Source organism: Acanthaster planci, linkage group LG09 (assembly GCF_054643075.1).
Source record: "Acanthaster planci isolate LZ-2023a linkage group LG09, COTS_SCS, whole genome shotgun sequence".
In the NCBI taxonomy this organism is placed as follows: domain Eukaryota; kingdom Metazoa; phylum Echinodermata; class Asteroidea; order Valvatida; family Acanthasteridae; genus Acanthaster; species Acanthaster planci.
The window spans coordinates 5,951,406-5,963,699 of NC_141785.1; the positions used below are offsets into that span (position 1 = coordinate 5,951,406).

The 12,294-nt window shown below is 44.9% G+C and overlaps 1 protein-coding gene across 1 annotated transcript in view; it reads left to right on the forward strand.

The window, feature by feature from the left end:
- The window catches only part of LOC147798052 (uncharacterized), a 37,877-nt gene that overhangs the window by 19,698 nt on the left and 5,885 nt on the right, over positions 1–12,294 (forward strand). Inside the window, exons 14-24 of the mRNA XM_087141144.1 lie at positions 3,561–3,676; positions 3,976–4,107; positions 4,647–4,700; positions 5,560–5,705; positions 5,845–6,913; positions 8,437–9,196; positions 9,592–9,800; positions 10,307–10,519; positions 10,805–10,957; positions 11,432–11,482; positions 11,607–11,899. Coding sequence (XP_086997270.1) covers positions 3,561–3,676; positions 3,976–4,107; positions 4,647–4,700; positions 5,560–5,705; positions 5,845–6,913; positions 8,437–9,196; positions 9,592–9,800; positions 10,307–10,519; positions 10,805–10,957; positions 11,432–11,482; positions 11,607–11,899 — 3,196 coding nt within the window. The remainder of the gene's footprint in view (positions 1–3,560; positions 3,677–3,975; positions 4,108–4,646; positions 4,701–5,559; positions 5,706–5,844; positions 6,914–8,436; positions 9,197–9,591; positions 9,801–10,306; positions 10,520–10,804; positions 10,958–11,431; positions 11,483–11,606; positions 11,900–12,294) is intronic.

Consider the following 12,294-nt stretch of genomic DNA (forward strand, 5'->3'; position numbering starts at 1 on the left):
GATATGTCCGAGTGAGTAAGATTTGTGGGTGCAATGCCTAATCTTAATGATCAGATAGCATGTTGCCGAGTGTTTTCCTCGTACCTCTTTTGAAGTTTTGGAAAAATCTGAAAACTCTTTACATTTGATTGTTTGATGGATGATAGTGTGGCATAAGTCAGTGACTTCGCCCAGAATTGAGCAGGGTGAAAATCCTTCCTAATTGGACGAGGGAAAAAGCAAATTGTTTCAATGCTGCCAGAAGGATGTTTGCTTGGGAGTTAGTCCCCCCTGTAATGAGTTGTGTCTCCAGTCAGGAAATTCAATGAAATCGCGGGCAGGGGGCAGATAAGGGTGAATTGTTGAATTGAGGAGGCAGTGGTGCCTTGCTTGTCACGATGCATATACATGTATGTCACCAATGGTCAGGAAGTTTGTGGAATCTTCCGTCCTGCCATCTTTGAATTTTTGGTTTCCTGTGATGACTCCCTCCAAGAAAAAGGTGTACTGTCTTCTTAAAGGTGGACTTTGTCAGGAATTCTGGCTGTCTGTCTTTAGCATAAGACTTAGCTTTGAGAAAAAGACAAAAATCTCATCATTACAGTAAGTAGTCCAATAGACAAAAGGATATTTTCCCCATGAAAAAAACCCTTGGGAGTTAACGATATAACCCAACCTTTTATTGACATTCACCATTGATAGTGGTATTTGAAACACTTACCATGTTGACTTTATAATTGTATGTACTCAAGAACCTCCTGTGAAAAATCAGTGTGATTATTGCAGTACTCCTCATGTGGCACCACATGCTTCAAATGACCAAGTTTTTATTGCATTGAAGAGTGATTACCCCTGGAACTGCCAGGTAATGCAGTTTCCAGTGTTACCGTTCTAAACACTGGGAATTTTCCCTGCTTGGTTTCCCTGCTTAGTTTCCCTACCCATCCATGCCCCCGCAGAGAAAGACAAAAAGAAATTTTGGATCTGGAGAGAATTTTAAAACTGATTCAGTTTAAGAAGCGATATTGGAGTGACCTTTTGAGACCTAAAAAATTCCCAGGGCAGAATATGATCACTTGAATCCAATGAAGCCACGGGTCCCAGACCTCCAATTCTTGCCTGTCTGGTGTCCAGATTGGTCTTCTTCTAGCCAGTACCATGAATACCTGACCTGTAAATGGAGGTTGACCCTGGGTGATATTTATTGAGGTCACTGAACTGAGGTAGGCTTTTTGACGTGATGGCGTGAGGTCAAATCGGCCGGAAGTTTCTGCACTGTCACGGTTTCTACTGAGCTTGAAGATGGATTTTTACTGATATTATTTTGACCACATCTCAGAGTTTGGTTCATGAATTGACATGCATCATTTGCACAGAAATCATGATGATCATTTTCAGAAAGTTAGCTGCATACTATAAGAAAACACAAGGGATCCATCATACAATCTCTTGCTGTTTTTTTCTTACCCAAACAGTGCATTATTTTTCATTTTCACTTGGTTGAGAAAGGGTCAAGATAGCAAAATGGTCATGCCTTGACCACTTATATTTCAGGGGAAAAGTTTGGAAAGGGTGTGGTTCTAGAATGGAAAGAGATTATTACTCACTTAATTTCAAGGCAGCGAATTTGTCATGAGATGGATTCCTTTAAAAAGATGTGAACATTTTGTTGTTAGGCTCTAATCAATTATGGAATTAAGGCGCTGCGGCTACCTCAGATAGCACCTGGTGTGAAACCTTGTAAGTACCTCAGATAGCACCTGGTGTGAAACCTTGTAAGTACCTCAGATAGCACCTGGTGTGAAACCTTGTAAGTACCTCAGATAGCACCTGGTGTGAAACCTTGTAAGTGTGCTAGAGCTTAAACCGCTGCTTATCCCCTTACATGACTAGCCCATCCCCTTGCAGGCTGACCCTGTTTTTGCTTGTTGACATGACCCAGCTAGTACGCCGATCCGATGAGAGCCAAGCCGCACGTACAGGGGAAGGGTGCTGGAGGTTGAAAGTGCCTTGGCCCCTGGAGCACGCAAACGGGAAATTACCTGATGCTGAGTCATCCCTCCTTCCCCTTGCCGAGGTTTGCCCCACCCCTTGTTTGAGTATGATTTTATCGCAATCGGACAGAACCCTGCGGTTGAGTGGGTTGCCAGAGCAACCCAGATTATTCCAAATGGGGTCACCGGGGTATGAACGGGGTCAGGGATACATTGATTAAACAGTTCTGTTTTTAGCGCAGCGATCAGATCTCGAGGGAAGTATCACTGACATGTTTTTTCTGTGCCGGGCTATGGGGTTCCAAGGCACTTTTTTTTTCCTTTTTTTTTCAAGACTTGGATCATTGCAATGAAGTAAAGGGTGTGTGTCTCAGGTCAAGGGTCAAAGGCGGGGAAGGTCAGATTGTGGCTGTCAGTGAAACTGCACAAACTCATGATACATTTTGGAGCAGTTTATAGAGGTACATCTGTTGTGGTTGGCAGGATTACCATTCTTTGTTCCTTCTGTTATAATGAACTGCGAAGTCCTTTGAGTGGGAGTTGGGAGTCCACACTGACCCAGACTTCTTGCACTACAGGGAAAGACACATATAAGCACACCTTATATAGCTGTACGATATTCACCCATTAAAGTGGCTGTGCTAGTAAACAAATAATGGTGTTGTCTTTGATTTTAGAATGAATATGACCAGGCGGTAAGTTCGAGTTATTGCCCACTTTTGCAGGTCATAAACTCATGTGGCTGTGGAGTCTGGTCAATAGTTCTGCTTAACTTCCCTTGCTCTGACTGAAAAGCTGTGTTGATTCCTTCCTTGTGGTGATCTTTTTATATCCACAGTTCATTCCTTTCAGATTTTCTTGGTCAATGACCGCCTCAGCCACTGGCTTAAATAATGCATCATCCGTCGTCGGCCAAGTGGAAACATGATCTGTAATTACTGTTGCCGTCGTAGAGTTTCTAGAATGATTCCATGTGTTCAGCACACGCTTGCCATTGGTTTTTAGAAGCGGGACCAGGCCGGGGTCTATTGAGTAGTTAGTGGCTAAAACGGGCTGTCTCCTCACGTGTTGATTGGACAAGATTGACGTGGTTATATGCAGCACGTCGGCAGCTGTCAAATGTCATTTCAAATTTATGAGTGCAAATGTTCAATGGCAATAGGGAGGGACTTGATTTCCATTGGGAAGGAGGTGGAAGGAATTGGCATGCTGCCAAGAGAATGACGTCTTGGGGAAAAGTTCGATTTTCAGAGTGCTGATTGATGGTTTTCCATAGATTAGAGGAGTTTATGTGCATGTGTAGGTTATAAATAGAACGCACGTAATTATGAGAAAACTGCTCTTTTGAATGAAAAAGTTCAACACATAATATGAGGACGAGAGAGGAACAGTTGGAAGACCTGCCAATTTGTGTTTGAAATAAACCCCTAAGGCATCACTGTGTGAATGTCCCTGAGCAAGACTTGTACAGCAATAGCTTCTCCCTGTGTGAGAATGGCTGTCAAGTTGGGAGATCGGGGGAGTGTGGAGTGCGTGCTTTGGAAAACTTGCCCAGGGAATGTTAGTGTATAGTCCTCTCTATTGCAGATGTCCGATGCCATTCTGCAAGACGCCACGGAGGCGAGTGAGACGTCTGAAGAGCTTACCAGCCAAATGGGCAGAGCTTCCCCACAACCACAAGAAAGGCATCTGTGAGGAACTTGGTAAGTTATCAATGGTTTTTCCCCCCAACCCCTGCAGAAGTCATGTATTTTCTTATCAATATCTTTCCAATTTCTGTCTGAAATTTCCCAGCATTTCCTTGAAATAAAAAGAACTTATTTTTTGGACATTTTCAGATCTTTTAAAATGACATCCTCAAAAGTACTGGCTTCAAACAATTCTCTTCATCTAAATGGAGCAATTTAGGATTTAATGACAAGATACAGAAACCTTAAAATAATCATTGTAATATTTTGTCAGCTCGGTGATATCAGACTGTGTTACGTTTCCATAAACACAGGCCTTCCGGTGGACCAGATTACCAACAAATGCTGCGCAGCCTGCTTCAATCGCATTGCCCGGAAGCTGGGCGCGGACGGCACAGAGCTGGAAGCCTCTGGTACAACTCCACCCTCCGACGGGCAAGAACCAGGTCGATTTTCTATTTCAACATCGGCAAACATGTGCCATGTCTCGTTGGGTGTCAGATAAAAGGGGTATTTAAGGATTACTGTTGACCAAGAGCTTGAACATTTTGTACAGAAATCGTGTGGTATTCAGAGGTGTGAGAATTCAGCTTTTTAGCTGATTTCTGCTATTTTTGTGTTGCTGTTGGTCCTGTATTTCAGCTTGTTTGTACACCTGGTCTGTACAAAAGTATGGGAACTTGTTGCATTTCAGCTTTTTGCTAGCTGTTTTCAGCTTTAATTTTAAAGTGGCCACTCAAACACCTGGATAGTGTAAGTAAATTTTACTGCTTAACCGGTGAACGTAGGTTACATGTAAGGTCTCAGTTAGGACTCTAGGTGTACAGGGGCTGCAGAGAATTGCTTAGCAAATGAGCAAAGTACCGTGGAGCTTTTGTCTAGTCTGATTGGTTCTGGGCAGAGAATTCTTCGCTGTGTACGCGGCACTCGCTCAAAGAATCTTGCTTCAGAATAACAGAATTGGTTTTTGTTTGTTCTTTCACAGTTATCAATGAAACCTCCAGATGGACGGAAGAAGAAATGGAGATTGCTAAAGATGGTTGGTCTAAAGCATTTCTTTTGATCTCAACCCCAGCACTGGCCGACAGTGCTCTGAGTTATTTTGGATGCACTTTCTCATCAATTTAGTTGGTTCAAAGTTAATACGTTCATCGATGTGTAAAAATAAAATTTGTTTTCATTTTTCGGTCACTTACAAGGTACCAAAAATTACTGCTGTGGTATTTTATGCCCTACTTTGAAACTCGTGACTTTACACAGTGTATTCAGAACCATACAAATGAGGTATATCCGACATGGGGTTTCCAGAATCTAGTCCTCACCAAAAAATGGCAAGTACGGTGACAGCCAGAGTAATGAAAATTTGTGGACTCTACCGTGTACTGATATACTGAAATATTCTCTGCATATGAACATTAAGTAGAACTTGATGATTGTGTAAACTGACAGTGGCTAAGTGGATAGTACTGAATCCATCATAATCCTACAAAAGCAGGCCATGGATTTCTTGATAGATTTGAGTTGGTCAGAGATCAGTTTGGCAAGCTGTCTTCGACTTCACTATCACTTCGACCTCAGTCGACTGTCATCATGATTATAAACAGTAGTGATATGTGGGATTTCCAAACTTTTCGGTTGTGCTTTAGAGTTGCCAGTTCTGAAGTGATCTCTACCCGAAGGAGTCCCTGCATATATTTCTTGTGTCTGTTACCACGTGATCCATTTTTGGGTTCCCCGATATCAAATCTGTTAGCTGCATCTTCCGGGTGACAGTTAAAGTGGCCAGTGGTCTGTTATTTTGAAGTGACTTTAGGCATATCTCCATATAGATTTGTATGGAGCTGACTTTGCATTGTCTCTGACGTTTCTGTCTGTCTCTGTACACACTTCTTACAAAGGTTTACTGAAGCACGGTCGAGACTGGGCCTCCATCTCCAAAGCCGTTGGCACCAAGACTGAAGCTCAGTGCAAGAATTTCTACTTCAACTACAAGAGGAAATTCAACCTGGAACAGATTCTTGAGGAACACAACAGGAAAGCTAAGGTATTTCTCTTCAGTCATTTGCACTGATTTTCTGTCAAGCAGTTCATGTACTAAAGTAACTTTGGTGCTTAGTTTTAATTTGCAGTGCAATTGAGACATTAATCGGCAGTGAAGTTTGCCGTCTGTTTTTTTTTTACAGGTGGAAAGAGAACATCGCATTTCCACTACAGAGAGTACTGTTTCCACACTGACTGCCATGTCAGATGATGATGATGATTCTATGATGTTCAGTGATGAAGAGAACGATGCTGACAACGACATGGGTAGCTCAGACACGGACAGTGCCAGCGAAAATGATGGAGACAGCTTGTCCAGGAAGCTTAAAAAGGGAGAAGGCGGGGAGGCTGGACTTGGAGGAACTGAGCCCATGGAAGTGGGAGGTCCTAGCATTGCATCTGTTGCTGTCACGGTCGGTGGAGCCGGAGACAACAAGGGGAGCTTGCCGGACACCGGGCATGACAAAAACCAGTCGGGAAACGACAAGGGTGGTGGTAGGGCAAGCGACAATCCAGAGGGGGCCAGGCGCGACGTTGGTAACACCGAACAAAAGGCAGAGCAGCCGAAGGATGTTGACGCTGCTAAGAAGACGACAGCAGAACCCCAGCAACCTCCCAGGCCTTCCTCTCAAGCTGACCAGCCATCTCTTAATGCAGAGATGCTGCCAAGCCGTGCAGAGCTCCCTCTTGGCCCTCCCAGGCCTTCCTCTCAACCTGAACAGCCGTCTCTTAATGCAGAGATGCTGCCAAGTCGTGCTGAGCTCCCTCCTGGCCCAACACGGCCTCGTGATGAGGACGACTCCAGTGCCACATGTAGCGCCGATGAAGGCCAATCCCACGAAGACGTGGAAGCTGTTGTCATCCAAGAGCCAACCAACTCATCCTTGATGCCACTAACCCGACGAGCCCTGGAAAGTCAGGGCCAATCCGCTTGCGACAAGGTCTCCTCTAGCGACGAGAAACGATTCTTCCACCACCACCAACTCCCAGCCAACAGAGACAGGTTAGGAGAGCTCTCGTCCTCATCACAACCTCCATCCCAGCCGCAGGTGCAAACTCAGCAGGACGGCAGGCAGGCCAGGATGGGGATCTCTGGGGATGCCGGCAGCTCAGGGAAACCCAACCCAACCCTGGCCGAATTCCTGGGAATGGAAGGCAAAGAAGTCAACAACATCAAAGATTTGATCGACTCAGCCATCGATAAGCACCTTGGTTAGTCTAAAACTCAAATATCTTGGCAATGTTTTTTCAGTATTACAGTGGAACGCGGCTATAACGAACAAGACAGGGTCCACAGTACATGTTCGATACAGCGGTCGTTCGGTATAGCGAATTTAACTGTCAAACGTTTCGTTGCTATGTTGAATAGCACCCTCTCTTGTCTAACCGAAGTGCACCCTCTTGTGATACCTTGGTTCGCTGTTTTGGTGATATTTTGCAGTTGCATGCATTCAAGTTTAAGGTTTCTAGAAATGTATCTGTTAATTGTTTTTGTTTTTATGTAAACTTGAGTCAAAAAATTGATATCAAGTTTATCCTTAAAGTCGTGAAACTACTGCTCAGGATCGATCTGTGATGCATGCTGTGGCGAATCTCGGTTGATTTGTGTATCAGCGGCGCCCTCTTTAGACTACATTGTATTGTTAGTGCAATGCCACCGTGCGCGTACGTGCGGTTTTCTTCCGCACCTGATCATGTGGAGTCGCAAAACCAGTGTCTATTCAATACCGTTGACAACTAGTGGCTTTCCCTTCTAATCCTTGGGGAAATAATGGCCACTTGTCACTTTTCAACACAAAAAACACCGACTGTTTTACCATGTTGATGTTCGGGAATTAGAAACGGCAATTGAATAGTGTTCGGTAGGTTCTGTGCACAAATTACTGCGAGCCAAGGATGATGTACGGTATAGCGGCGTTCGGTATTGCTGCGTTCGGCATAGCAGTGTTCGGTATAGCGGCGTTCCACTGTAGTTCTTTTTCATTACAGTGTCACAAGAGGGCTGTCTATGGATGTAAACCTCCACTGTTAGTTGGCTTTGTTAAGGAAGCAGTGTGCTCTCGGCATGGTCATGGAAAATTCTTGGAAAAAAGTAAAAAAAAGAAAATATGAGGTGTCCTGGAATCCTGTTGACAAAAAAAAGTCACGGAAGTCAGTTTCATGAAGGGATTATCTGGTTGGCCGCTTTTGATAATGGAATGATGATAAATTGACAGGCAATCCATGTTAGTCTGTGGTAATGGCTGTTGCACACTTACAGTTCATAATGCAGAACAACTGTTTTTGCAAAATGGCGTAAATAAATGTCATGGAAATTGTCTTATTTTAGTGCCGGAAAGTCCTACAAAAGTCATGGAATTTGAATCAAGGCATTTTTTTTAAAAATCGTGTACCGACACCTGTACTAAAGCTTTCCATCGAACGTCTATTTATGATAAGGTTTCGAGATAAATTCACCCATTATCCCTAAAGTTTCAGGGTATTTTGGCAAGAAACCCAGCCAGATGCATCAGTCTGCTCATTTATCAAAGTGGTTTTCCGTGCCCATTGCAACAAGATCAAACCAGTCCACCATTCCCCAGGCCAAATAGCCTGGATTGAAAGCAAATGTAAAGAAATCCAAAAACTTTCTGAACCAGTGTCTTACTAATGTCCTTGTAAGTCATTTAAATTCCACTTAATGTTAACTGTGAGGCAATCTGAAAACTGCTGATTTCTTATTTTCTACTTTGCAGGCAAGGCGACATCCAGTGCCAGCTCTCCTGGTCAGCAAGACTCGGTGACCGGCAACCCTTCCTCCCTATCTGATTCCCGTCGCAGTCCAGCCTCGGCCAAGGACCTCAAGGAATCTCAGGAGGGGCGTCGGTCCTCAGAGAGCATGTACCGCGAGATGCACTCAGGCCGCAGCACACCCTGGGCAGACTCCAGCGAGGGCAAAGACCGTCGGATACCGGCCTCTCGAGGGGAGCCGGGGGTGGCCTATGTCTCGCCTCACATCTCCCACACGTCTCAAGTCCATCACAGGACTCAACAGCAGCAGCAGAAGTCGCTGCAGGAGCGAGATGTCTACGAAGTTGGAAGCAGTCACCCAGATATACCCAGTATGAGGTATCCAGGCAGAGCCATCAGTCAGGCCTTGTACCCAGGTGCCCGCTATCCACGAGATGCACACGGAGACATGTACCCTGACCGGGATCAGCACCCACATGTGTCCTCCCCACCCGGGGTACCCACAGGTGCCCGACCGCCCCGGTCTGGTTCCCCGTTTGCTCTTGTGCCCATGGACAGAGCCTCCCAGTCACAGCAGCAACACCGGGCTATCCCACCACCCAGATCCACCAAGGCGAACGTTCCGCCACCCCCTCCCCTGATCAACAAGCTGTCGCCCAAGCCTATCAAGACTGAGAAGCCGTCACCCCTGGGCCAACTCCACAGTGGGTCCATCACACAGGGTACACCCATCAACTTCTCCACGGCTGCAAACCCTCCCTCCAGGTAATTTTTACTCCAACTCATCAGAATAATTTCACAAAGCCCTCATTGTCCGATCAAACCTTCAGTCACTGCCTGTCTTAGGCCTTGTTGTAAAATCCTAATCACTCCAAATTCTCTTTAATCAAAGAATCCCCTTTGTGCAACATGTTTGGGGATTCAGAAATCAGAATCAAAACTTCATTGTCCCTTAATGTGTTTGGTTTTCCAAAGCTGTACCATTGTTTAAACCATATTTTGGGAGTTTTTACGGCCATAACTGATCAGGTTATGTGAGGTTATTGAGAGCTTCTACCGATGAGACCTGAGTGATTCTCTTACAAGTGTATTTCAAAGTAGATGTAGAGGAAGCCTCTTCTTAGGTTTGAAATCCTTTTTATCATTTTTTACTTCTCCAGTCGATATGAAAGGACCCCAGCTGGCTATGATGGACTGCTGGTCAAGGGTCAACCCTCAGCGACTTCCCCACGGCAGGAGGGGGTAGGGGGAGGGGGATCCATCACCCAGGGGACGCCCATAAATAGAGGGGGACGGGAGTTGCCTGGTGGGTCCATCGTCAGGGGTGTACCTATGCAGCCTCCGTTGCATGAACCATCAGGTTCTAAAGGTATGTGTCTGACTTGAGAAAGGGCGAGGGTGAGTCCTTGTAGATGTGTAATTTGGCAGGAATTCTTTTGAATGGCGATTCGTCAGTCATGCTGTGATGTGACCTGTCCTGATAAGCACTCACCCTCAGTGGCCCAGCCCTCTGTCACATTGTCATACGTCATGGTGGTATCGACCAATCGATCAGGGTACCGTGGCAACTTTAAAAATTCAGTGCTAGATAGTGGGCATGGATGATGGTGATGACAGTAGAAAGAGCAAAGGTCATGGTGGTGATGGATTCTGCAAAATCTCATCCAAATTGTTGATGATGAACATAATAGCAGATGCTGTAATTGAAGTGTAAAAGCCAGCAGTGGTGGTGTTGGTGATCATGGTGATATGTGAGGTGATGGTGGTGTTACTGAGGAGGGTTTGTGGTGATAGTCACAGTGGCTCATGGTGATAGTAAGTTTGATTAGAACAGTAAATGACAAATGTTTCCCTGACTTTCTCTACCACGCATAGGTTCAAGCATGAATCATGAAAGTCAGAGAGCCACTCCTGGTGCTTACGAAGCAGGCACCACGCGGAGCACCCCTGTCACCTATGAGGGCGAGAGACCTAGAGTGACCCAGTCTGGGTCTCGTCATGAACAGCTCATGCACCGGGTTACTATTTATGACAACCCTTTGGCCAGACGGTCACCAGTGTACGTGGATACCAGCGGGACGGTTCGAGGTAGGCATCAAAATTTGAAGAAGCTTACATCAATACACGGATGGCTTGGCTTCTCTTTGGCAAACTTGTTTCTGTGAATGGAGATGTGAAGGACATGCAGAGTGAAAGCAAACATTTGCATTTAAAATTTACACATTTTATTGCTTCACTGTGTCTTATATTTATGAAATGATAATTTTTGCTCTTAAAGAACAATTGTGTCAAGATAACCAACATTCAGTTATTTGTAAATGGAGAATAAAGTTCAAACCTCAACTGTGGTTTTTTTGTTACCCAATTCTACAGCATCCAACCCTTTTGAACGCCCCATGCCCCACTTGCCAGTAGATGCATCGGCAATGTACCTGGCACGTCATCAGGATTACATGAACAGTCTAATGGCTAGATCAAGCCAGCCAGACACCACATCCTTCAACAGCTCCAAGGAAACATTGGCCGGTAAGTCAGGGAAACATTGGTCTGCAATCTAGAAAAACACTGATTTGTGATGTAGAGAAAACTGGCAATAGAGAATCATTAGTTAGTGATTGAGGGAAATGCTGGCCAGTGATTCAGCCCACTACTGGCCGTGAATCTGGGAAGTACTGGCTAGTGATTTTGGAAAAGTAATTCATGGAGTTTTTGGATTTCCTGTTTCCCACCTGTCATAGCTTATCATAGGTGTATCAAAATAAAGGAAATCCAAATTCAATCATAATTTATAGGAAACCTACAGCTTTCCTGATTATGCGTTACATGTCTCCAGAAAGGCCTGAATGTCTTTTTTCCAGTGACCACTTGATCATGTGCTCAATGTCACGGTTGAATGAGTAACAATGCATAGTACCTGAATCTGGATCTGTCTTTTTTCAAAATGTTATATTTGCCTCCTGTCAGTCTCGTAATGAATTTATATCATGTCTTTTGGTGCAGGTGATTTTGCAACAGCAAAGCAAATGAGCCAGCGAACTTCCACTATTGCAGGTACTTGTGTGTTTTTCTTATTTCAAAATTTCAGGTGTCATTAAAACTCCCTATTTAAAATGTCCTGGTGAGTTTAAAAACTCTAGACATGCCTCTTTGTAAATCGCTGGTTTTGGTTTATCAGGGGACTATGCGACAGCTAAACAGATGAGTCAACAGCAGCAGCAACAACAACAACAGCAGCAGCTGTCGCACCAACTGGTTGGTCAGCCCATCACCCAGCAGATGGCACAGCAGATGAGCCAGTCCGTCGGGCAGCCACGAGGGAGCCAGTACCCACCAGCCACTACGGCAAAAGACTCTCGACTCTCTCCTCGCAGAGAGTCACCGATGTCCAAGAATTTCCAACCAGGCCAGCAGCAGGTGTTAGACCAACAGATCCAGCAACAGATGTTGCAGTATGCCTCGGTCACCCCGGTTAGTGGACTTTCTAAGACCTTGTCCAGATCTACTGGGTAAAGGCTAGGAGTAGTGCATGTGTCTGTCAGAAGTGGCTTACACAGCCACCCATAGGCTGCTATGGATGATTGGTTATTGCTAGCCGTAGCCCATATTCTTAGACATAGTGCCTGTATGGTTAGATGGTTTCTTTGAGGACTAAGTTTTCCCTGAAATTGGGTCTCTGATGCTTACCCCGTTGTTGAGTCATGCTTACTTGTGAATAAATTGATCAAGTTTGGCTACTCATGATAAGACGCCTATTGCATTAGACACCTGTTTCTTGTTTGCATTTAAAATTATGAAAGGGAGTAGTGCATGGAAAGATTACAGGATTCAGACAAAATAAGCCTGACTTGAAAATCAGTGACTGT